Here is a 27,334-nt window from a genome sequence, read left to right on the forward strand (position 1 = left end):
TGTTGTTGGATATATATTAGTTGGATCATGTTAGAGTTCTTTTGGTTATGTTATTGCACTTTTGGATGCTTGTTTTGAGCCATTTCAGCAGGCCATGCGCGCCCGCGCCTCGGGTGGAGCGCCCGCGCATCCCGCACTTCGTTTCAAAAGTTTTGGGCAGAGCTTCAGGCGCGCCCGTGCCTCGAGTGGCGTGCCCGCGCCTTGGGTGGCGCGCCCGCGAGAGGGCTTGGGCAGGACGCCATGCGCGCCCGCGCGTCCCTTTTTAAAAAAAAAAATGCTCTTGGCTTTTAATTGCTTCTTATTGAATTACTCCTTTAATTGTTGTTTAGAACCGAGGTCTCACATGATGTCTGAATAAGAATATAAGTTAATGCTCCAGGAATGAATATGGAAATACTGAATGCTGGGAAAACACCTAATAAAACCATAGAAAGCATATAATAAGATGTATTGTCATCAAAAAATTGTTATTCAATACTACAACATTTCATATTCTCCCTTTCACCTGCCAAAACTTGCTCTAAGTACCTGTATTTTGGATATAAGGATCAAAGAAAGTATCCCCACATTTCAGGAAGAACACAACAGAAAAAGAAATCAAAATGGCGTCGAAAAGATGGTTAGGAAGCTTACCGCTGGGTGAAGATTTGCAATCAAGTAGAACATTGAGTTCTTTGGTTGCAGTGAGGGAGAAATACAAGCAACACAAGGTCGGCACACCTAACTTCATGCATGTTTTCCTATGTTTTGATTTGTGTTTAGTCACAAACGGTGAACAAATATTGACAATAGTTCTTTATGTAACAGTTCAAATGCGTGTCAGCCCTTTTTTCGCCTTCAGAAATACCGGAGTCTTATTTCGAATGCTTCAAAGTTGACTCATAAGGTTTAGTTTACGAAGGAGAAATCGGGGGAAAATGTACAAACTACAAAGCTTCAGGAGCACAACCGATGGACCTACAAAGCTTATAATAATTGACAAATCGAGCGAGGTTGTGTAGCACCATAACTAATTGCATTTAACTATTAACCTCAAGTATAACAATATTCAAACTTTAGTCCAAATGTGCGCGAACAACTTAGTTAAATTTAAGTAGAATCAAGATAACCTAAACTATTTATTCAGTGATAACACGTCCGAGAAACCAACTTTAAGATTGTCTATTTCAATTTCATCCTTCTCCTTATGATACAAGATGATGAGATCAGTCCTTTTCGCTCCTAAACCATTATCCACGTAGCATTAACGGAAGCTTCATACGTTGTATTTGTTCTTGATATTCCACCAAATAAAGAATAGTTTTGGTAGATAAACACATTCAAACACAAATTTCGTATGCATATTACTAGTTTTAGTTAGTTAGTTAAAGGAAATAAACTATACAAATAATGGCCTTTAACTGGAATATAAATGAAGTAACTAAGGACAAATATAGATGAAATAATACTGAAACGAGAATCATTTTGTTGACTACTTACCACAGCAGCATAGGAATCAATGTTCCCCTGACGAGCAGATTTACTGAGACCCCTAATATTTCAAGACAAATGATAAGATATGCTGTCATTCAGATTTTACATGGATTCAAAAATTATAGCATTAATTTCCAAGGTGACCAAAATCCATAAAAAATAATATTATAATTATAAACATGCGACATAAATTCGAGTTGTGGGCGTGAATCACCCTTCTTTCCCAGTCCCCCTTTGTACATGGAAATGTTACTTGCTCTCCAATTTAAACCTTCTTCTGCTCCACCTTAATGAGGTGCATGGGGCTAAATTCAAAGTGCATTGAGAATCTCTTCGCTTACTAATAAAATTGCAAATATAAAATACAGATTAATTTAGTAGATGCAACTTCTAGTTCTCTTTAAAAAAAAAAGTGCTGCAAAATCTAGCACAAAATCTCGAAAGAGAAACAAAATGTATTTATTCTGAGAGAAGACACTATTTCAGTAGAAAAAAATTTCGTATGATAATCTTATTGGTGTCGACCACACCACTAAGTCTTTTCTAAGACTAAGCAGGCACACAATTTTGAAAGTCAACGGTTGAGATTTACTCAAGTCATCACCTTTTACAAAGTAAATTCCTACTAAGGCAAAAACATTCAACATATCTTGGCAAAAACAATATGGCGATACCCAGATGAAGAGGTAATTACGGGGCAATCATATGATCAACAACCTCGGTTGATGTTCCATGCTCATCCTGAAGGTAAACCCTCCACCCCCTGACACAAAATCAAGGATTATGGTTGATATAACAATGTTCTAAATAGCACGACTTGAGATTAAACACTAGCAATCATTTAGTCAGTGATACAAAAGCAGACCAGGGAGCAGTAAAGTTAACGAGTTAAAGTTGTGTATGCAATAACTAAAAATTCATTTATAATCCGAAAATATTGCCATGTTAACTCTACAGAGTAAATATTGCCTCAAGAAATTGCAGAACTAGCACATCAAAGCAGGCCTTTGCATCATTCACTGCATTCAATCAACATACTTCAAAAACTCTGCTATTTGAAATTTGTTGTGCTCAAATCAATTCATACATGTCAAGTTAGGATAGTGATCTAAACGGGTGAGGGGGCTCGGCAGTTGACTCCGTGAATCTATAAAACATTAAATTTCAAGTGAAACTTCTCCGAAACTATACATTTGTCCCTGTTCTTAACACTATACTACACTCCCAGTTGAATCTCTATGTTGCGGCACAGCCTCAGTCCCTTATAAAGTTAGGTCATTGGATAAATACCGTGCTACTGAAAACGGAAGAAGAATATTATACCTTTTTGCTGCTCGAAATGCAAGCCTATCGGCAAAACTACGAACCTTATTCGATTGCTCCGTCTCCATGCCATCACTTGACTTAGGAAGCCCCACTATAATCTCATCAACTTCCTAAAAAATGCGCATAAAATAAGCATATTTACAAAAACACTAAACTCTAGATAATATTAGCCAGTAGTAACAAAGGCAAAAAATCCTGAAAACCCCAGGGAAAAAAAGGAATTTAGAGCGACGGTGCTTGAAAGTGAGCGGAACAAGATCGAGTTTGTACAGAGACGGTGGTCGCCGCCAAGAGACCAGAGACTGGAGCTTAACTCGAATGACCCAACCACCTTTAACCTGAGATAACATAGATAAATAAATCTAACTAAAAACTCAAAAATTCCAGAAATACTGGTCCGATTAAAAACTCAAGCCTTGAAAAAATCCTATTTGGATGAACGCATTAATCCTAACACATTAATCGCATAAATTTGTTTATACCAAAATAAGAACCCTAAAAAATTGCTCCTATACATAACACATCCAAATCCATGAAAGTCAACACCTAAACTATATATTGTTAAAGATTGTACCTTCGATTTCTTGAACGTCGCAGAGCTAGCAAATGGATGGCCGTAAGTGTAGTTGAGAAGAAAACAAAAGCAGGAAAGAGGCTCTCGAAGGAGGGCACCGCCGCGGTCACCGACGCCGCTGCCGAAGCTGCCGAAGAGAAGAAGAAAAAGCGGAAGAAACGTGGTGAAGAAATTTGGGGATTAGATCTACGTTGTGTTGGTAAGCTTGTATCGATATATGTTGAGCTAGACCTGGCCACGGGCCGGTTCCGGGTTGGTATTTTACCAACCCTTGGCCGGTTCGAGTCCGGGTTGGTGAACCGGCGGTTTGGGTCCGGGTTCGGGTCCGGTTAACCTCCGGTTCCGGGTCCGGGTCAACCCTTGCTTTTTTAAAAAAATAATAATTTTTTTTAAAAAAAATTTTACAATTAAATTTTTAAAAACTCTATCAAATATTTCATTATCTCAATTAAAAATATATAAATTTATTAAATAAAAATATATACATTTAAACTTTTAACATCTTTTAATATTATATTTATTCAATAAAAAAATATATGACATTTCAACTTTCAACATTTTATATTAAAAACTATGTCTATATCAATAAAAAAAAATTATATTTATTAAATAAAAAATATATTACATTTCTTATATTAAAAATTATATATATTTTAATAAAAAATTTATTAAATTTATTCAATAAAAAAATATATTATAGGGGAAATTGCATATATCACCCTTGTGAAATTCCGTGTTAGCTAATAACCCTCTGTGAAAATTTTTTAAGCTAATAACCCCCTATGATTCTAGATTTGTAGCATACAAACCCTTTTCAACTAAAAAATGACGAAAATACCCCTACATAAAATAAATGATAAATTAAATAGTTCATAAAAATCGAGGGCATTTTCGTCATTTTTTAGCCAGAAGGGGTGTGTATGCTACAAATCTAGAATCACAGGGGGTTCTTAGCTTAAAAAATTTTCACAGGGGGTTATTAGCTAGCACGAGATTTCACAAGGGTGATATATGCAATTTTCCCTATATTATATTTCACCTTTCAACATCTTATAGTAAATACTATACATATCTCAATAAAAAAATCTATTACATTTCAATTTAAACATCTTGTATATAAATTTTATTACATTTAATTATTTTCAATCACAATCTAATATCAAATGATCTATTGGCCTTGTGGCAAGAGTGATACCTCAATATCAATTGGTCTTGAGTTCAAATCCAACATGTGTAGATTTTAAATATATTATTTAAAATTTTAACAAAATAATAAATATATTATTTAAAAATAGGCCGACCCGCCGGGTTGACCCGGGTCAACCCTCCGGTTCGGACCCGGGTAAGAACCTCCGGGTCGGCGGGTTTCAAAAGGAAAAACCGTGATCGGACCGGCCACTGGCCGGTCCGGTCACGGTTCTGGGTCAAACCCGTTGACCCGGGCCGGTTCCGGGTCGGGTCCGGGTTTGACCCGGCCCTTGGCCAGGTCTATGTTGAGCATTGGATTAAAAAAAAAGGATATATGTGAGAATAAAATAATATTATTTATTTATATAAAATTATTTTAATTAAAAAAAATTATTTTAATTAAAAGACATCATTTTTTTTGCAACAATTTTAAAAAAATGTTGTCTTTAATTCCAAAAAACACTCTCATTAACAACATTATATAAAAACTGATGTAGGTTGTATAAAAAATGTTGTCGTAGCTAAAAAAAAAAGGTAAAAGACAACAGTTTTTAAAATACTGTTGTCTTTGATACTAAAAAACGCTCAACAACAACATTTTTTAATAAAAATGTTGTCGAAAGGTGTAAGACAACAGTTTTCCCTTAAAAATGTTGTCTATTGACTGTTGTAAATTGAGGATTTTCTTGTAGTGTGTGTATTGTTTCTGATATCACAGCGTTCATATTTCTCTTTCTGAACTGTAGCTTTGACCGTTTGACTAGATCTGGATCTTGATCTGGAGCATTAGACATGCAAGATCAGGTGACAATATTGGATTGGTTGATATCTTTGCGTCGGTTGACATGCTTAGATCGGTTGATATCTTCAAGTTGGTCGGTTGATATAGAGCAGGTGACATTTCTCGGCCGCTTGAGTTGCTATTGTCTATTCAGATGCCTGTAAATATTTTTGTGTTGACTTCTGGGCAAAGTGGTAAACACAAAAATTGTAGCCCTGCATCTTGGCTTTCCAACGCATTATGAATCACTCAATTTGGAGTTCATATGCAAAGTTATGCGAGAAATACCAAAGCTGCTCAAATCAGTCGAGGATATGTTGATCAGTCGAGGTCTTGTAGAAATTGATGCGTTGATTTCTGGGCTAATTGATGAACATAAACGTTGTAGACCTCTTTCTTGTGTTTCCAACGCATCAATAATCACTCCTTTTGGATTTTATATGAGAGAGATATGCTCAATCTACCAGACCATGTACATCCTCGAGTTCTGTTATCAACCTGTGCAGAACCATCCTTGTCAACTTGATTTATCATCCTCATAGACTCCGATTCAGACTCTAACTTGTGAATGTGATTTGTAGATCAGCTTCTTATATTTCCAATGCATACTGAATCATTACATTTGGATCACGGAGCTGAGATATATTGTCATTACACCAGAACTGGTCTGTCGTTCCATCTGCTGTCATCTTGTTCGTCTTGTTCACTATTGAGGTAGCAGTTTGACCTGAATATATTAAGAATTTGTCCAAAAATCATAAGAGATGACTTGTCAATTTTTGTGTTGGCTATGTGATGGTTTTGGCGGCTCGTCATTTGGACCATCGAGATATAAATTATGCTTGAAACAATCAGCTGCGCCAGAAACTAAGTTGAGCTAAGATTGTGTTCCAACAACTTAGCACTTCCAATTTGTCTTCTATCAGCTGCACACTTGGTAAATATGTTAGAAACACAATGACAAGTTTTGTTATAATCAAAATCAAGATTGCTTGCGTTTTCGGACCCAACAACAACAGAGCCACTTTCCGCTACCTTCGCTAGTCATTTAACATCTGAAAAGTATAATAAAATAATTGCACTCCTCGCCAAAGAAGAATTTGGCGGATCATCAGTTCACTTGGCAGGTACAGCTCTCACTTGTTTTCCTTCTTGTTGGATTATTGATTCAGGTGCTTCTAATCATATATGTACATCTCTATCTTTTTTTCTTCATATTATAAAGTACATAAAAATGTATCAGTTCAATTATCGGATGGTTCTCAAGCGCCTATGATACACATAGGTATGGTTAATTGTTCATCATTACTTACTCTCATGAATTTTTTCCACATTGCATCCTTTAAATTTAATTTGCTATCTATTTCACAATTAAAAAAGTCAACAAATTGTGATGCAATTTTTTCCTCGGGTTCGGTCTGGTATAATGGATCCTCCAACTCTTTTATGAAGCCGGTCGGGTCGGGTACCAATGAACGGCGTGACCCCTCCGATGCCTAAGTCAGTGTCTTGAAGGCAGAGGATATGATTAATGCAAAAACTGAGAGATATGAGTGTGTGAATGTAAAAGTGAGAGTGAGTGTTGATAAATAATGAATAGTGAGTAATGAATAAACACAATCATAATAGTACCTGTATTTATAGGGATAAAATAGAGTAAGTTACCTAGTCGAATTATAACATGTCATGTACTAGGACTCTTCATCCATTGGATCCTTTTTAAGTTTATCTCTATCTTGTGAATATTTGAAAAGATACAAGCTTATCTCATACATATCAGAGTCCTACTTGAACTAGAAAAAGATACATGCGGCCCATTAGAAACAGTTCAGGTCGGCCCATAATGACCAGCCTTGATCAAAGTCCAACATATCTCAAACTGGGCTGGACCTTGACATGTTGGGCCATATCCGATAGACCCATTATAAACGGGCTCCGGTTGAAATATTTTTTCGGGGTAACAAATATCTTATTTTTTTTAAATATATAATTGACTAACTTGAGTTTTATATTATTAGTATAAATTTTTTTTGTGAGCTATGTAAATTTCTAATAAGCTTGATTAGACTTTATTATGATTATACATTGTTCAATAGACTAATTAAATCTCATATGGGCTTTATAATATATAACTAGTACTATTAAAAATTGAGTGGGCTAGACTAGGCTAACTCAATAGGTCTGTCTCTGTGATAACATATATAACTAGTACTATAATAATTCAAAACTCACATTTAAATTTCACAAAATTAATGATAAATTTTTTTATATATTTTCGTATTCCATCATTTTTTAATTTGCATTAAATTTAAAGTTTTCATTTTACTATATTTATGTCTTGTAGTAACAAGAAATGAAATTTTTCATTGAAAAATTGCATAGATTGTTCGAAGTACGTAGTTTATGATGAAACTTTTGATTATAATATACAATCAATAAATTTCCCTCCTGAAGTTTCTCCTATTGACCCATTATCTCTTAATACAATTGATCACTCCAACGATTCTTCAGTGACTATTCCCCGATCTACTCAGCTTGATAGGTCAACCAATTTTCCTTCAATGGAACCTACTCCTATCATCAATAACCATATCCAGCGTATCAGGCGTCCACCTACACATCTCAAAGATTACATTTGTAATAACATTTCATTCTCGACTGATTTTCCGCTAGAAAATTACTTCTCTTTATCTTACCTAAGTCATTCTCATCGTGCATTTCTGACTAGCCTTATTGCTAGTTTTAAAATTTTACTCTCAAGCCATGAAATATGCGGAATGGCGTGATTCCATGGCCAAAGAAATTCAGGCTTTAGAATCAAACAATACTTGGTCTTTATGTTCACTTCCAAAAGTAAATCACTCATTGGTTGTAAATGGGTTTACAAAATTAAATATCGATCAGATGTTTCTTTTGAAAGATATATAAAAAGCACGTCTAGTTGCCGAAGGATATATTCAAATAGAAGGTATCGATTATCATGATACTTTCGCATCTGTGGCCAAATTAGTCAATGTTATACTTCTTCTTTCAATTGCTGCAATAAAAATTTGGTCTTTACATCAACTAGATGTAAACAATGTGTTTCTTCAAGGTGATCTCAATGAAGAAGTCTATACAAAACTTCCTCCAGGATTCTCTCATAATGGTGAGACCCGTGCGTGCAAATTAAACAAATCCATATATGGTCTTAAACAGGCTTCTCGTCAATGGTTTTATAAATTCTCAAGCGCCCTTATTGATTGTGGTTTTTGTCAGTCTATTTTAGATTATAGTCCTTTTACCTACATATACGACCAAATTTCAATTTTAATTCTGGTATATGTAGATGATATTATCGTCACTGGAAACAATGATGATGCCATCTCCGATATCAAAAAATTTGTCGCTTAGTCTTTCTCCATCAAACACCTTGGCAATCGTAAGTATTTTTTAGGTATTGAAACATCTCGTTCCAAACAAGGGATTTTTCTGTGTCAAAGAAAATACAATCTTGATATTTTATTTGATTCTGGTATGGCCGGATCTCAACCATCTGATTTCCCTATGGAAAAACATCTTCGTTTGCGACCAAACGTTGGTACTCATCTTCCCAATCCATCACTTTACCGTCGACTCGTGGGACTACTTTTATACCTCACAGTGACTCGACCCGATATTCAATTTTTTGTCAACACACTTATTCAATTCATGAAATTCCCTCATTCTATTCATCTCGATGCTGCAAATCAGGTTCTCCGTTATCTTAAAGGAATGATTAGTAAAGGTTTATTTCTTACTGCATCTTGGTCTCTTACTTCGGCTGGATATGTTGATTTTGTTTGGGCTAGTTGTCCGAATACTCGTCAATTCACCACCGGCTATTTCACCATGTTAGGTTCTAGTCCTATTTCTTGGAAAACCAAGAAACAACCTACAATTTCTTGTTCTTCTGCAGAAGCAGAATATCGTTCTCTAGCTGCACTTTGATAGTCGCATTTTGTTTGCATATTTTAATGTTATTTTGTTAGTAGTTTGCATACATTCATATGTCTTTGTTCATGTTTTATCTTAGTTTTGTTTTATGCATGCATTTAGCTACATAACATACTCTCGGGTTTAATGTGTAGGAATTATCAAGTTTTAAGAAGAAATCAGATTTTTGCTCATGCGCTCGATCGGACGAACTCACAGGATCGAGCGCGACATCTGAAGATTCAAGGAAGTAGGCTCCCCACTTTTCATGCGCTCGATCCGGGCAATTCATAGGATCGAGCGCGGCCGAGGAATTTGCAAAACAAAGTGTTCGCAACTTTTCATACGCTCGATCGGATGTACTCATAGGATCGAGCATGGATGTCGGTTCGGGAAAGAATTTTTTATTTTTAGAAACTCTTTTATTTTGGACTTTAGTTTTTATTAGGCTTTTATTCCGTTTTTGGGATATTATTATCAGACTTTTACAATCTCTTTGGCGGCTAAGTTTTGTATTACAACTCTCTCTCTGATGTTTTCTTTCTTTCTTTTGAATTTTTCTTGAGTTTTTCATGAATCATTGTAGCTAAACTTTTATTCTTGGTTGAGGAAGACAAACCCTTGATGTTGTTTATTCATGAAATTCGATTTCATGCTTTAATCCTTGTTGAGTATCAATAGTTGGTCTATTTTATTTCATGCTTGTGTGCGAGATTTTAGGATTGGCCATCTTAGAATTTTGTTATACAATCTATAGCTAAATTAGAATTCAAATCCGTAATTGTTTGAATCAACTAATTTGCGAAGCAACTACGTTTGATATTTTCTGCTGCTGAATTTATTAAATCGTAGGAAGAACTATTGACTAGGCTAAATACATCCGCTGGTGCATGTGTTGTCTAGGTTCATCAGTTTCACTCATTTGAATGTTACCTTAGATTTAAATCTAGATCGCTGAAATCCGAGTTAATTTATTGGTAAGGGTTAATCTAGAACACTGGTGTCTAATTAACTAAGATTAAGGTGAAACAGAAATTTGATTTTAAGTGATGAATATTTGATAGGATTAATTATTTTAAGGGAATCGATGATTGAATGAATGAATATCAAGGGTGTAGTCGACCGATACCAAGGCTTGTCTCTTATTGATTTCTCCAGTTAAATTTTCATTCTTGTATGATAGTGATAATATTTAATTTTAATTGTTTAAAATTTCAGTAATTAAGTTCCAAAACTCAAAAATCCCTTTTAGTTTATTTAGAACACATTAAATTTACATTTCCTCGTGGGAACGATCCCTACTCACACTACTGCATTATTTGTTTATCTGATTGAGTCGGATAATTTGAGCGTGACACGATTTAGCGCTATCACACTTACTTCCGAATTACAATGGTTAAGATATCTCCTTTTCGATCTTGGTTTCAATCGCCCGAAACCATGGTTTATTGTGATAGTCAAGATGCTATATATTCACATTGCCGAGAACCCCATCTTTCATGAACGCACCAAACATATTGAAATTGATTGTCATTTTGTACGAGAATAAATTCAAGTTGGTCTTATTGCTCCTGCCTATCTACGTTCTAGCGACCAATTGGCAAACTTTTTTACAAAACCCCTTGGTGGTGATGCGCATCGGCGGCTAGTTCCCAAGTTGGGGGTCCTTGACATTTCAGTACCAACTCCAACTTGAGGGGGGTGTTGGACTATCTCAAATATAATTTTTTTGTTAATATTTGTTTTTAGTTTGGATCTTATCAACTAGATTAGATTTATTTGTTGTAACAAATTTTCTATTCATATTTTGATGTATTCTTTGATCTTTGTACTGTATCTATAAATTGAACGTCAAAGAGAGAAATGAACAATCTACTTCTTGGGCTTTTTATTTTCACATACCTAATAATAATGTTTTCACAAACAACATTAAAGGCGGTGAACTAACTTGGATGGCTGAATAGCAATGTAATTTTAACGCAGTTGTAATATTTAGTAACAATAAATTTAGTTTTCTCGATATCAAATCAAATCACAACACAAAAATCGATCCATGAGAAACATTAATTCGAGTTATAATTCTAATAGAATCATGCCACTCATGTGAGACAACATCAATTTTCATCATATATGGTAGAATCATCTCTCTACAAATTCAAACCATCGCAATATAAAACAAAACATTTAATCATCGATGACTTGAAGGTCATTCGGCACCAAAATCTGAGGGCAAAGTCTCGAGTTTGAGACTCAATTGTAACGATCCTCACAACAACAACAACACATCTACTCATATTATGGAATACAAAAGATTGTTATACATATTAACCCACGATAACTATGTACATAAGCAAATATCTACAACGAAAGAGGCTAAGCTGAAGAATGGGAAGGATTCAACGTTGATGTGTGAATGATCCATTAAATATTGAACTGCTGGCTCTTGAAAATTAGTCAGCTCTCATCCATGATGAGTACAATCTCATGGCTCACATCCTCCTGTTGAACGTACGATATCATGAAATGATTAATACAAGCACATGAATATATATCAGCCATGTTTTTGTTACAATACTTATTCATTATTATATTTGGTTTTAAAATCATTGGGTACAAAGAGAGAGACTGTGTGAAATGATATTGAGAGAAAACATGCACCATAACTAACCATATAACTTTTTATCACATCATTATGTGTTCTACATTTTCCTTTCAAACATATGTTTCTTGAATTGTGCAAAAGAACTATAGATACGATGAAAAAGATGAGAATGAGATCAGGAAGGTTTGGTATACTAATACAAAAGAACTTTTCGCCGTCAAACTATCCACAAATGGCGCACGAAGAAGAAGCATCCTGAGACCACCAGTGAAGAACAATGGGTGAAGTGGACTGTTGTGTGGGATAGTGAAGATTGGAAGGTCACGACAACCAAGTACAAGGAAAACAAGAACGCCGAGAGCTTTTCGGGCAAAGATACAGGCAACCGAAGTAAATTGCAGGCTCGAAATCTTATGTGATGCACGTACTTGCTCTGGTAATTTATTTTTCTCTATCAATTTTTTATTTTTATAATACTTACTGTTTTTATTACTATTAATATAATTATTATTGCTAATGTTATTTCTTAATTTTAAATAATAAATATTCGATAATAATAACAATGTTATTTTAAAATTATTTTAAGGACTTGATCATAAATAGTCATTTGGAAATTAGTTATAAAATAACTTCGTATCTTAACTTATAAAGGATAAACTAATGTTTTCAAATAATATAATCCATCCGAAGAACCAAAAGAGGTTCTTCGATCACATGAAACCGAGATTTTTCTATCGTCAACTCATACTCCCTGCTTTGAACCTTTAGTCTTAGCTCAAAAAATTAGTTTCATGCGCTGCATTGTTCTCAGTATATGTTTGTTTTAGGCATTCAAAATTTTTCCTAAAATGGTACATGCGGACAGTCCACTTTAGTATTTGCAGCAACTGCTCTCACCCATTTTGGGAAAGAGTCTTGCCTCGCATTTATTGAGAAAGTACAAGGAGCTAAGATGAAATGAGACATCTTTACTTCAAGTATTAAATGAAGAGTGCATTAGAACGTTGGAATTGATGCCTATAAATAGAGGATGCAAAGTGATTTTTGATTTTACGGAAACTACATGCATTTTCACAAGCTTGCATCCTTTGAGCACTTATAAAATCTACATCCACTTTTCTCAATTGCCCACACACACAAGTCTAACTATCATATCATTAAGGATCATCAAGGGCTTCAAGTCAATTTATCAACTGCTCAGTTGGAACTATTGAATGATTTGCTCACCAGTTTGAATATGTGGATTCACTCATTTATCTTACTTGTGCTTAAGACGTGTTGTCTTAACTTGTTGAGCACTATGAATTCCAGTTTAAGCAGGAGATAAGTTCTATTATTGGAGAAGATTGTATACAAGGGTTATATAAGTCAAAGTCTTCTAGAATTTCTTCCTAAGTGGAAGAAAGGGATACGTAGAAGGAGTCACCTTTGAACATCCATAACTATTGTGTTACTTAATTAACTACTACTTCATGTTGTTATTTATGCTTGCTGAGTATAGAGTCATAAAAACTATTGGACCTTTTATCGACACTGTTTTTGTGGTCCAAATAATTTTTAAGGCCGATAAAACTAGTCTTGTTTTGCTAACCCTAACAAGACTATTTGTTGTACTTGCAAAATCTTTAAACTATTTTAATAGTGTATATTCATCCTCCCTCTACACACACATAACATATTCCAACAACCATATTTATTTTTCAAAAAATAAAACATACATTCCTGGTATAATAATCAATGAACGTCACATAATAACTAAATATTCCAAGAGATTTCATAGGTGAAGGCTATCTAACATCAATATGCACCACTCTAATTTTCCTTCTCTAATATCCTTTTCATATTTAGAGAAACAGGATTTTTTCTGATTTCCGAGAACACAAATCTCACATGACTGGAGATCAATAGATTTCAATTTTGGTATTTTACCATTCGAAAAAATCATCTTTCATCCCCCTTGCAGTCATATTTCCAAGGCTGCAATGAGATAAATCTGACTTGGAACAAGTATCAATAACAACAATTATATCTATGCAATTGGAAGTCATATACAGAGTTCTAGTTATATTGCCATGTGCAACAACCATTGAACCTTTTGTAATCTTGCACGAACCATTACAGAGGTGATATTATGACTTTCTCCATCAAGTTGTCCTACCGAATTAAGTTTTACAACAATTTGAGTGTCTGTCTTACCTTTTGTATTTTTCATTAACGTTTGATATTTAGATTAAAAAAAGAGATATGATTTTAAAAAATGTGACAGATCAAGATGTGCTTCACAAAATTAATAACACTTGGCAAAATTTGATCAAAAATAGAATTCGATTTATTTATATTTTTGTATGGAATGAGATAAAACTGAAAATTGATAAAATATAATGTATTACAATTAAGTTCTATTACAAATATTATGGACCATGATATAAAATAGATTTGTTAGTTTTATGGATACTCTAATAATTAATTCAGGGATTTTGGTCATCATATAAACAAAGTCAATATTTTACTATTCCATCGCAATCATAACACAGACATGTACCAAAGTGCCTATAAGTCACATATTGATTAATCATTTTTAATAATGAACTCAAACTCCCGTAATTTTTTCTTCCTTAATTGTTAGTTTAACATTTTTTATTTTTCATAAACGTAACAAAACCAAATGAGCTAGCCAACTTGAGCCAAAGTTGTGGATTACTTGTTTAACAAACATTATTGTTTGGTTGATTAAAAAATGGGATTTCTGAGTAAACCCATGAACGACTAATCGAAGGGCGGCATGAGTTCTGGAAGTGTATTTACTTAAAAAATGACCATCTAAATTTATGTGAATATCATGGTGCTTCATTCCGAAACCTCAGAATAAACAACCTACGCCATTAGCCGGAAATCAAATATACTAGTAATGTTAATCTACAATCTGTCAACCATAATCAATTGTCTGTATAACTTTTAGTATCATTTATGACTAAAATCACAATGGCATCATTTAACTCGCAAATTTTCAGTCACATATAATTTAGACAAATCAGTTTCAAGATTTTCCTCTTCCGGTGCAAGGAATCAATTTAAGACCCATGAGATTGCCCGGTTGATAGCGCGCTAGAACGGTCGTGTGCAGCAGGATACCCACCCTCTATCCTTCTCTCATTCATTCTTGCTATGTATCCTGCAAAAACTACAGTGTAAGGGGCAATTTTCGATAAGATACGATAATACCAATGGAAGATTAGAAACACACATACAAATCATTTTATATTGTGATCAATCAACTCATTTTTTGTTTTCAAGTGGCACTAAGCAAGCATGAAATTTACGAGGAGAAATTATATTAAGACGACAAAAATCCAGGAAACAACTTATTAGTAAGGAAACAATGCAAAGTAAGTGAAACAACTAGGACATTATTTGGTAAGCAGTCCATACAACCAGAAGGAACTAAACCTTGAACCATCACTCCATTCTTCGCAATCACGATTACACTAGGAATCTGGACAATTTGATTAATTTACCTATACTACATTGTCTGCATTGAGATTAACAGAGCAAAAGCATATACTTGTGACAAAGGTTACCCAAAACAAGATTTCAGCGCTTTTCTAAGTGCTTCACAATATACGAATATAATTCAGGACAGAATCTGCTAGTTTGACAACCGTATCAGCAAAACTTCATTCGAATAACACTAATTCTCCCACTGATATCTATTTGTCTTCGTATCCCACAAATAAAGTATTTTTTCACGCTTTCAGTAAATGTAAACGACCATGATTATTTGCACTGGTCTTCCTCATTCGTAAAACACGGATTGTCTATCTGAAGGGAAAGTAGGGGCAGATCTAAAATCCTACATGAACTAAAAATAATACGGCATTGAAACTGGAGTAGGCAGCAAACAGGGCCTAAGGGGAATAATTTGAACAAGCATGAGCTATGTTATCCAGCAACAGAAATAAGAAAAAAAATTGTGTAACGTTTCAACAAGATAAATAAAAACCAACCAATAACTTGAAGTAACACAATATCGAACTGGAAAAAAAATCACAAGTAGTTGAGAGTTCACATAAATATATCAACTTACCCAAGTGTAAGAGCTTAAAGGATTCGAAAATTACCAAGAAAAAGTTCTTGCCATTCTCACCTAAATTCTCTTCCTTTCCTACAGAAACCACGACACTCTTCAAGATGGACTCAGTCAGCAGATGAAATTTCTCCACGGACTTTGATATGGCTTGCCATTTCTCACCATGTTTCGGCTCTGCTGCGATATATCTGCTCAACACATCCCTCTGATACTCCTGTACCATGCTGGAGTTCAAATTTATAGTACAAGCCCAAAAATCCCCAATATCATGAGTAAAACTGCTCGGTTGAACCCAGACCTTGCTTTGTCAACTTTTCTGTCATGCCAAAATAACTTTCCCACAGCTGCAAGGACATGGGGACTGTCCAAACATCTCTTGCATGCATCCACGCTCTTGGTTTTTGTGCGAGGCCGAGAGCCATCTCGATTGAAGCAGCACAGAGGATGCCGCTACTCCAGCATTCCTGCAATGCCATCGCCATCACAATATCTGCTTCTTTCTTGTATATCTTTATCAGCATCCAGTTCTTTCATGTCCGCATATTGATAAAGTTTTTCGTTAAACAAAACCTGTGGGTCTTTATCGATCAACTTTCCACCTTCAGTATAAGCATCCTTCAAAAACACACACCAATTCATCTCAGTACCAGCCAAATAGAAGGTCTGCCTCTGTTTCTGAAGCATCTGATATATATGCTTTGTTAAACTAAACTCCTCCTTGAACCCCACTATGTTATGTATGTATGCCCTTTTCTCCAATGTCAAACTCAAAAACTCATGAATGATTCCCAATCTATACTTCTCTGCTTCCAATGTCCATAAATCCAACTTACTCCCATTAGAATACGGTGACACTAAAGGTAACGTGTTTAACATGTTTAACTTTCTCTGAGTCTCAAGATCCAACTCCAACGCCCTCCCATGTTTGATCGAAAATTTAAATGCCTTTTTAACTTTTTCCTCGTCAACTAGAAATTTCTTTTCCAAAAAACTGACTGCTAATGAGTCATCCCAACGCAATAGCTCAAGGATCCTCTTTCCATCATCCTCGACCACAACTCTAAAATGATCAGAATACTTCACTATCCTATCCCTAAAATCTTCAGGGATGCCAAACAGATGCCTATTGTGATAAATTTTACTCAAAGGGATCCTCCTATTTGAGGACATCATTAGTAGCTTCCTCACAATATCTACCCTTTGTTGCTCTAATTCATTTACTAAACCATGTTCAGTAGACAACAAATCATCCATGAAATCGGTAAACCCAAACCACATTTTGTTGTCGGTATGCCGATATGTTTCGAAAATGAGAGGGTGGCGCTGAATGGACTTCAAAACTTTGCGACCACGAGGGAATCCAAGCTGCTGGTGGAGTTTTCCAGCTTCATCTAGAAGGAGGACATGATGGGGCTGTTTAGAGAGGTAATCTTTAGTTCTAGTGAGGAACCTGAAGTGGGCGTCTCTCAGAAGGATGTTTTCGAAATGAGGAAGGATATTAGGTTGGCTTTGAACAAGTTTAGTTCGTGGGCTCTCATTTTGCTTGCGTTTCTTCTTGAATTTCTTGGGTATTTTGGTCACGAGGAATGAGGTTGAGAAATGGGAGATGAACGAAAAAAATTGTAAGGTTCTGAATGTACTCTTTGTGTTCTTGGTGTGGAAGTGGTGAAGGGCCATGATGGTGACACCAATAGAGAAGAAACCCGCACTTCGTTGAATCAATACATCCAAGCGTTTCCTCAACCAATAATGGCTGAATTTTTGGTTGAAACAACCAAGAAGAGGGAATATATTTAGACCGAGCCTTGTATCTTGAGATCCAGATGCCAGAGCAAAAGCAGCATCCTGCAAAATCATTGTCAACCATTTACATTTTAAAACCAAATCTATAAATATAAATATATATGTGTATATATATATATATATAAGCCGAGTTGTCTGCTATTTTTAGCAATTTCCCGCCTAAATTAATTTACTTAAAAAGGTCGATATCAGATTGATACACATTTGATTTAACTTTTCAAATTACTCTTCAAAATATCAGATTTCAAATTTGAATTTAAAAACCCTTCTTGAAAATAAAAACCACATTTAAACTTTGCATCGTTTCTATCATCATATTTAATTACAATTATGGTAAAGCATATTTATATGAGTAATATTGCATCATAAATCAACACATCCGTCAATAATACTCCACCAATACAACCAAATTATCACTTTTCAATCAGAATACAACCAGAATACAAAAATCGCTACATTCAGCGTTATTAGTGATGTTCCACCTTCAAAATGGCACTGGGAATAAAGGGGATTTCAGTTTAGAATGCAATTTTTATGATCTCCGATTCTCCGACACCAATGCTGCAACATTGGCAGAGCAATTATTTATTTTAATAAATCAAATACCGCAAGATGTCGAATGCTCAAAACAACAATGAAGCAACAAAATCTACGGTTCTTAGTGGCAAGCGGCATAAAAGTAAGACCCAAACAAACGGTAATCTTTCGCCTCATACTTTTAATTTTTTATTTGTATGTATTTCAGTTTAGAACGCATTTTTTATGATCTCCGATTCTGCGACATCGATACAACAACATTGACAGAGCAATTATTCTAATAAATCAAAGACTGCAAGATTTCAAATGCTCAAAACAACAATGAAGCGACAAAATCTACGGTTCTCGGCGGCAAGTGGCAAGCGGCATAAAAGCAAGACCCAAACAAACGGTAATCTTTAACAACCTCATACTTCTAATTTAGATTTTGTATGGAATAGTATGTTGAAACATACCTTATTTTGTAAGTTCTTCGAAAGAACTGATCTGAGAACAAACCTCCAACTGTTTTATTATCATTTCATGCTATGTATTGTCTCCTTTATACAAAGCCCCAAATGCAAATGAATGGGTATGAATGTCTCCTTTAACCGATATTGCATTAGCTTGGAGACATCTATATAAAAAACAAATTAATATACAAATGAAAAACAAATATGAAATAGATACTTATCCAAAAATAACATAGATATATTCATCAATCATCATGTTATATGAGTTATCTATCTGGCATAATAACAAAAATAACAATGATAGATTCATCATGTTATATGAGTTATCTCTGCAGCATAAATAACTTTTGTGATTGAAAGACTCAGAAACCGTCGTAATTAGATGATGCGATTTGAATTACTGAAGTAAAAGATTAAAATTAAATTAAACAAAACATTACAGAAAGATTTAAAGTGATAAGTTATCTAATCTATGTAAAAATCTAACTAAAGTAGCTCTAACCAAAGTAAATATTGAATTAGCTAATCTATGTGAAATATCTAACTAATGTAGCTCTAACTAAAAGAACTAATTGAATTCAGTAATCTATGAGAAAAGCTTACTAACCAGATATAAAAAAAATGACTTGAAATCATCAACGCATATTAAATTATTTTATCAGGTCAACTACTTAATCAGTCTATCAAATTCAAATAAAACATAGTGAGAATTAAAGTGTTGTTACCTTTTCAATAGCAACTAGCAACAAATAAATCTTTCCCATTATGAATGATTCAAGATCATTAACAGATATTGAATTCTTTAGCAAATTCAACCAACTCATGATTTATGATTTAGCCAAATCCGAAATAGAAAATTGATATTAAATCTTAAAAAAAACAAATAATGTATAAAAATACTCTGCAAAAATATGAACAAGTCGAAATTGATATCATCTCGCCAAATCCGAACAGTTAAATCTTATATGTAGATCTGTACAAATCGAAAACTTTAAAAACTTTAAAATCGCCGGTATGAGTTTAGGCGTATGGAAAAACCAACGTACCAGTTCGAGCTTGAAAGGAAAATGATAGAGCTTGCGCCGCTAAAAGAAAAAGGTGGGATTCAATTCTAGGGCTGGTTTATTTGCTAAATTAATTAATTAATTTTATATATCTTGATTGATTAGTTTTATGTGTATATTATTTTGATTTTTGAATATAAATTTTATTCTCAATTGGGTTATGAAAATGTTATGATAGTTAATATATTGGATAATGATATATTAAATATCAAATATTATTTTTTATACATGATCTAATAAAAAATTATCATTGGTTGATTTCAATTTGTTTTATTACTTCAATTAATTAATTTTTTTAGTCCATGTGTTTAGTTTAGAATTGGGTATATTTATTTTGAATCATTTATTTTGTAAATTATTAAGTAGAAAACTTGGATTTGAGAGTCTATCTAAACAATGTAGTTTAGGTGGTTTAAATCGTATAAGCAGAGCTTTTTAAATTTATTTGGTAATACTTTTTCGAAAATATTTATAAGATGTTAAAATAAGTTGTTTTTTTAAAAAATAAGTCACACTAACTTTTGTAGAAAAGATATTTTATATATTTTATTTTTTCATATTATCGTTATATATTTTATAAATAAACACGATGGCCCCTATCCATTAATTTAAATAATTTAATTCATCTATTTTTTTAAATTAAAATATAAATAGTTTTATGTTTTAATATATGTTTAAAATTTGTGAAAAAATTCAAAAAATATTTTTTATACATACATATATATATTTATATAACTATTTACATTACTTTCATATTATTATATTTTTTTTGGTAATTTTGACAATAAAAAAATCTTATAATACCAAACACATCAACATCTTTAAGTTGTTAAAAATAAATTCATTTAAACACTTTAACATCTTATGTTTAAAATAAAACCTGACAGTTTATAAGCTTTTAAAACAACTTTTAAGCTCTAGAAGCTTATAAAATATTTTTAAGCTCCTAAAATTTTCTTTCATTTCATTCCAAAAGATCAAGATTTACAACTTCTTGAATCCAAGAAGGGAAACCAGAGCTACTCTTCCAAATAACATCAGTAGAATAATTAAAAGCAGAAAATGAAAGCCTGTGTGCTGCTGTAACACCATGGCGGCGGACATGTTGAATTCCCTCAAAATCTTGATCTAGAAATAGATCTTTAATATTTGCAATTAAGTTGCCTTACGAATCTAAGTACTTTGTTGATGCCATCACTGCTTGGATCGCACTCAATGAGTCAGAAAACACTCGACAATGGGCGATGTTGAACCGCTTAAACATTAGTAATCCCTGCCAAATAGCCATTAATTCTGCCCCGAACACTGAACCTGGATTACGGATTTTAAGCACTAATGTCAATGGCGGATCCACGTTGATAGGCACCTGGGCTTTAGCCCAAGTGGCCCGAATTTTTTTATTTTTGTATATAAAAATTTTGAATAATTTTGGATTAATTTGGTGTTAGCCCGGATAGGTTAATTCAAAATAATAAAGGATACGAGAGCTTAAAATTTTAGCTCGGATAGACTAAAAATCAAGGATCCGCCATTGGCTGTTGCCACACTAATATCCCTTTTGTGGTCTCAAATGATAGCACCTATGGCGAAACGTCCCTTATGAGCATCGAAACTCGCATCGACGTCCACTCTAAAATTTTCTAAAACAAGCTTCCCTTCTTTGTAGTTTTAGTTTAAGCCTAATGGACATAAATTTTTTTCCTAAACAACTCACCCACAAGTGCCTCAAATATCATTGATCTAACAAATGATGAGAATTTTCATTTTTGTCTACTAGGATTGTTGATCCTCTGTTTCTCAATGTAATTTTCAAAGATTATTTAATTTTTTTTGTGTAGTTTTATATATTATTATTGTTGTAAAATTATAAACATATATTTTTACTAGAAAATATAATAAAATATAAATTTATTATATTTGTATTTTAATTAATTAGTCAAACATTCATACTAACTAATTGAGTAATTATAATTATTAAATCAATATAATAACATGTTGAAGAATACATCTAAATTTTGGTGATAATAAACAAGTCAATCAGATGATATAAATCAAAACTAAGAACAAATTATATAAGCTCAAATCGATCTAATAACAAGACAATTTGTCTAGACTCGGCTGAAGTATTCGACAAATCAATAAGACCAGATCAAAGTTATTTGATCCAGACTCAGCAGAAGTACTCGGTAAATTAATGAGACTAGATAAAAGACAGGATAGATCAGATCCAGACCAGATCAAATCCGCTCAGTTCAATATCAATCCAAGTTGTTAGATTAAAGGACAAAATAAGTTGTTGGTGATATAAATATATACGTTATCCTGTGTACTCAACATTGATTCAAATATTCTACTATATTTGGAAATGTACGAGGACACGTGTCATCTTTTGATTCAAGTGTTGGACAATTCCAAAACAAACATTCTACCGGCTATTTTTTTGTTTTTTTGAATGTTGAAGAAGATCACCTATAAATAGTTGATGACATTCAGAAATTCACAACTCTTGCTCTCGCAATTCTGAATTAAAGGATTATTAAGTTTTCATCAGAGTATTTTAAGATCACACAGTCAGACAACAATCAGATCAAAGATCAAAACATTGAATTCAAGCTTACTGCTTATGTCAGATGAATTGATTGAGATCATTCAATGATCATCAGACCAGCTTATTGAAGCATATTTCTTACTGAATCTAAGTTGTAACTCAATCAGAGTTTCATCTGATTTGAGAAGTTGAAACTAGAAGTTCCTTTCAAAGGTTGATTGGATCAGATTTGTACAAGTTGTTGTGTAAATCAAACTCTTCTAGTGAAATCATTCTGAAAACAGAAGAAGAGGAGACGTAGAAGTTGTAGCTTCGAACTTCCATAAAAATCTTGTGTTCCTTATCTTTATTTACTGCTCTTACTTATTTGATATGTCTTAGCTATCCAGCTCAATTTTTCAAGGAAGATATATTTTGCCTAATCAGATCAGTTCTTTCGAGCAAAATACTTTTAAGCAAAAATAATTTTAAGCAAAAATACTTTTAAGTTCGAGCTAATAATTTAGCACAAGTTTGCGAAAATATTTTGAAGTGTGTATTCACCCCTCCTCTGCACACACGCTCACGATCTTAACAAGTGGTATCAGAGCGGGTTATTTGCTTAAAATTTGAACTGCTCTTGATAAACCTATGTCATCATTTAACAAAATTCCTATATTCTCAAAAGAATATTATGATGGCTGGAAAATTTGTATGCAGGCACATTTATCTGCTCAAGATTATGATATGTGGTACATCATTACAGATGGACCAATGAAGATCATGAAAGCAAATATTGCAGTTGCTGTCACGAAAGGTGTACCTCAAATGATTGAGAAACCCATATCAGAATAGAAAAGTGAGGAAAAAAAGAAATCAAATTTGGGCAATGTGGCAAAAGACATAATATATAAAACTTTGAATAAGAATATGTTCAGCAATATCAAAACATGCACCACGACGAATGAGATATGGGAAAAATTAACACAATTGTGTGAAGAGAATGACCAGACAAAGAAAAACAAACTCATGGTGGACATCCATAAGTTCGACAGTATCAAAATGAAGCCCAGAGAAACAATGAATGAATTCGATGAAAGATTTAACGTCATAATAATTGAGTTGAATGCCTTGGACAAAAGCTACAACAACAGAGAAGTGGTTCTGAAACTTATGAGAGCCTTGCCTCGTGAATGAGATTTTAAAACTATTGCAATGAGAGAATCCAAAGACCTCAATAAGATCGAAGGGAATGTGTCGTGCCCGTATCGCAGTCCGCTCGATAGTCTTGCCCCTCAATCTCTAAGAAATACTCCTCACCTGAAAACATAAGTGTAGTGAGTTTAAAAGACTCAGCAAGAATATGGGGGGGATAACGAGTACTACGTAAATACAAGCATACACAGATTAAAAATAACTGATACTAAAAATACCTTTGTTTTGTGCCCTTACTTTAAACAAGTAAATAAACTTCAAAATGAATGAGAGAACATGAAATGAAACATATGCATGGCTAAGTCAACATAATCAATGAAACTGCATAATTTTATCTGAATTTGTAACTGTAACTGTAACTGTAACTGTAACTGTGAACTTAGACCCTTGATTGTGACTCTGTGATTGCGATCATGATCATGGCTATAGTGCACAATGCCGCAAGGAGGTCGAGATGAAACCCAACCCGTACTTGCCCTATTGGTAAGGGAGACCAGAATAGCTCCGGCCCCACACGAACACATGCTAAGATAAGGAAACTCATAATGAATTGGTAAGGGAGGCCAAAACATCTTTCAGCCCCACACGAACACATGAATATGTAGTCACAACCATCTCACTTCGTTCAAAAATATTTCTTTCCTTTATTAAATTTGAGACTTAGCATGCATATGTAAATATGACGTACATGTATATGCTAATCAATAATCATGCATATGACTCACACATGGATGATCAGGATGGTGATTTAGGAACTAAACCAAAGGATGGAAGATTTAACCCATAATTTGCACTTACGACTAACCTAAGCGGTTAGCCCGAAAAATTTATAATTTGCTCGTTTCTTAACCAAAAAGGATTCCGCTTGAAACCACGACTCCACGACACTTAGAACTAAGTAGGGAAGTCATCCTCGGAATTTATTTCCTAAGCGATCATTTTTCAAAAGAGTGGTTTCCGGACAGCAGCCACTTATTCTCAATTACATTTATGCGTCTTATCCACTAAAAATCTAAAACTCGACCTAAAATTAACCGAATTGATTTCCGCTTGATCCAACGTATTCCCAACATTCTAGACCATTTCCGAACCCGAGCGCTTAACCAAAAACCCGATTTCAGACCCTGCTTTAAAACGGCTTCCGAACAGCCCCCTTCACTCTCAGAAATCTGCTCATGCCACATTTCGAGTCATCCTAGTCGCTACCATGTGAACTACAAATCATCCATGGTAACTCCTAAATCACCAACCAAATAAACACAAACAGCAAAACAAATAAATCGAACACAAATCAAGTACATTTCTTAAAAGTGTTCGAACCATGCTTTAAAAGAACTTCTGGAAATTTTGAATCCAAAACATGAACTCACTTCAAACTTCAACAACCCAAAATCATGGCATCAATAATCATCAAGGATAATATACGAAATTTTTCCAACAATAAAAAAAAAAATTAAAAGCCGAGAGCAGGGCATCCACGAAGTCTTCGCACAGGGCAGGGAAAAATTTTCGAAACAATGTTATGAAATGCAACCCACAATATATAATAAACTACATGGAGAAACAATAAATCATATCCTTGCCTAAAGCTTCAAAAATCGAAGAACAAGAGCTCTAAGAGTTAAAAGGCCGATCGAGCTGGAAAAGAAAAATGGGGTTGCTCGCTTGAGGTATAATCGAGCTAGGGAAGAATCACGACCAGCTAGCTATGGAACGATTGTCGGAGAAGAAATGAAAAATGGGAGCTTAAGTGAAGAAGGGCGATGGATTTCTTTGAAGGAGATGAAGCAGGGGACTTTCTTGGTTTGTATCGTGCGGTGTGTGTGTGTGTGTTTGGGGAGGTAGTGTGTGTGTGTTTTTAGAGTATAAATTGGGGATTAGGGTTATATAATTTAAATTGAGTGTATGAGGGTCTATTAAATAAAAAGGAAAATACTACACACCTCTAAAACACTACCTAAACTTAGGAACTAGGATTTAGGAAATTTAAATTGCACTAATTAAAATACAAGCTTAAAAAAATCCAAGAATTTAAACACTTTAAATATTTCGATGTCACGACAACGAGCAAAATATTTAACTATCAAGAAAAGCGATTTAAAATAATTTAAACAAACTATGCTAACGTTTAAAATTCAATTTAAATAAATACACAAACGGATGTAAAAATCTTTAAAATTATTTGGACAATTAAAAATATTTAAATAAATAATTTGGACATTTAAAATAATTTAAAATAACTAACCTCTAAACTAAGGCTAATTAAAATAAATAAATTGGACACTCGAAAAAATTTAACCAAATAAGCTAAAAAATTAAAATCATTTAAAAGAATAAACTAAACCATTAAAATCAAAAATCATTTTAATAAGCAAAACCTAAACCTTTAAAATATTAACACAATTTAACTTGTACAATAAAATTATTTAGACAGATAAACTTAAACAATTAAAAAAATTAATTAAATAATTAGTAAAATAAAATCATTTAATCGAATAATAAAATATTTTAATAGCACATAATCCAGATAAAGAATTTAAATCAATTAAACTTAAAAATAAAAATCCTAATATTTATTAAATTAATTCACGCGATTTATTACATTGGATTTTAGGCGTCACAATATACCCTTGTCCATCTGTCTGACTTGCAATCCCAGAAAGAATGTTAACTCTCACATCATGCTCATTTCAAATTTTTCTTGCATTAGCTAAGAAAATTTCTCACTAAGTTTGAAGTTAGTTGACCCAAAGATAATATCTACATAAATCTGTACTAATAATGTATGATCACCTTTAGTAAACTTAAATAAAGGTTTATCAACAGTCCCAATGATAAATCCATGATCAATGAGAAATTGGGACAGAGTGTCATACCAGGCCCTTGGTTCTTGTTTCAACCCATAAAGGGCTTTAGAAAGACAGTGGGTTGTTCAACATACACTTCCTCTTGCAACCGACTATTTAGAAAGACACTTTTGGCATCCATCTGAAATATTTTAAAATCTTTGAAAGCAACATAAGCAAGAAATATTTTGATAGCCTCAAGTCTTGCTACTGGTGAAAATGTTTCATCAAAGTTTATGCCCTTTTCTTGTCTGTAACCTTGTGCTACTAATCTGGCCATGTTTCTAACAACAATGTCATCCTCATTGAGTTTGTTTCTAAATACCCATCGAGTTCCTATCACAGATTAATCAGAATGTGTAAGTACTAAGTGACAAACTAAATTACGCTCAATTTGATTAATTTCTTCATGCATAGCATTTATCCAGTTACTATCAGTCAAATCTTCTTCTATTTTATTAGTCTCTAATTGAGAAATGAAAGCAGCATGTATAAACTCATTAATCATCTGACCTCTGGTTCTCAAATGTGCAGATGGATTACCTATTACCAAACTTGGTGGATGAGTCTTGGTCCATTTGTAATTTGGTCCAAGTTGATCGATTAGATTAGGTTGATCTGGTTGAACTGGATCCTCTGTTTGTTCTGGATCAGGAGCAATATCATCATTATGCAAATTTTCTTCTGATATCTCTGGTTGATGATTTTCTTCAAACACAACTGTCTTAGCGGGATGTTCTGGTTCACAAGGAGTTTCTCTGTTTCTTCTAATCTGAATTTCTTCATCATCCTCTGTATTCTTGAAGATTCGTTAGTACTATTTGTTTCATCAAATACGACATGAATTGATACTTCAACTGTTAGTGTTTTAGTATTGAACACTCTATAAGCCTTGCTAACAGTTA

At 33.7% G+C, this 27,334-nt stretch overlaps 2 protein-coding genes across 6 annotated transcripts; both read right to left on the bottom strand.

Annotated features, from left to right (window-relative positions):
* Positions 1 to 406: 406 nt before the first annotated feature.
* LOC140861599 (uncharacterized) lies at positions 407 to 6,390 on the bottom strand. Its single transcript, XM_073264621.1, has 9 exons — positions 6,378 to 6,390; positions 5,952 to 6,069; positions 3,374 to 3,604; positions 3,059 to 3,137; positions 2,797 to 2,909; positions 2,168 to 2,236; positions 1,480 to 1,531; positions 634 to 740; positions 407 to 528 (listed from the first exon to the last, which is right to left on the bottom strand). The coding sequence occupies exons 1-8, from the start codon at positions 6,388 to 6,390 to the stop codon at positions 654 to 656; spliced, it is 762 nt and encodes a 253-aa protein (XP_073120722.1). The 3' UTR covers positions 407 to 528; positions 634 to 653.
* Positions 6,391 to 14,764: 8,374 nt separating this feature from the next.
* On the bottom strand, positions 14,765 to 19,892 carry LOC140863626 (protein WHAT'S THIS FACTOR 1 homolog, chloroplastic). 5 transcript variants are annotated; one of them, XM_073267183.1, is made up of 4 exons: positions 19,824 to 19,892; positions 18,781 to 18,941; positions 16,043 to 17,830; positions 14,765 to 15,079 (listed from the first exon to the last, which is right to left on the bottom strand). In XM_073267183.1, exon 3 carries the CDS (start codon positions 17,660 to 17,662, stop codon positions 16,436 to 16,438), a length of 1,227 nt encoding a protein of 408 aa, XP_073123284.1. In that variant the 5' UTR covers positions 17,663 to 17,830; positions 18,781 to 18,941; positions 19,824 to 19,892; the 3' UTR covers positions 14,765 to 15,079; positions 16,043 to 16,435. The 5 variants fall into 5 exon arrangements, with proteins under 5 accessions (XP_073123284.1, XP_073123285.1, XP_073123282.1 ...); XM_073267181.1 differs by having other exon boundaries at positions 14,766 to 15,070; XM_073267180.1 differs by having other exon boundaries at positions 14,766 to 15,070; positions 16,017 to 17,830.
* Positions 19,893 to 27,334: the final 7,442 nt, after the last annotated feature.

This window comes from Henckelia pumila, chromosome 4 (assembly GCF_033568475.1).
Source record: "Henckelia pumila isolate YLH828 chromosome 4, ASM3356847v2, whole genome shotgun sequence".
NCBI classification, from domain to species: Eukaryota; Viridiplantae; Streptophyta; class Magnoliopsida; order Lamiales; family Gesneriaceae; genus Henckelia; species Henckelia pumila.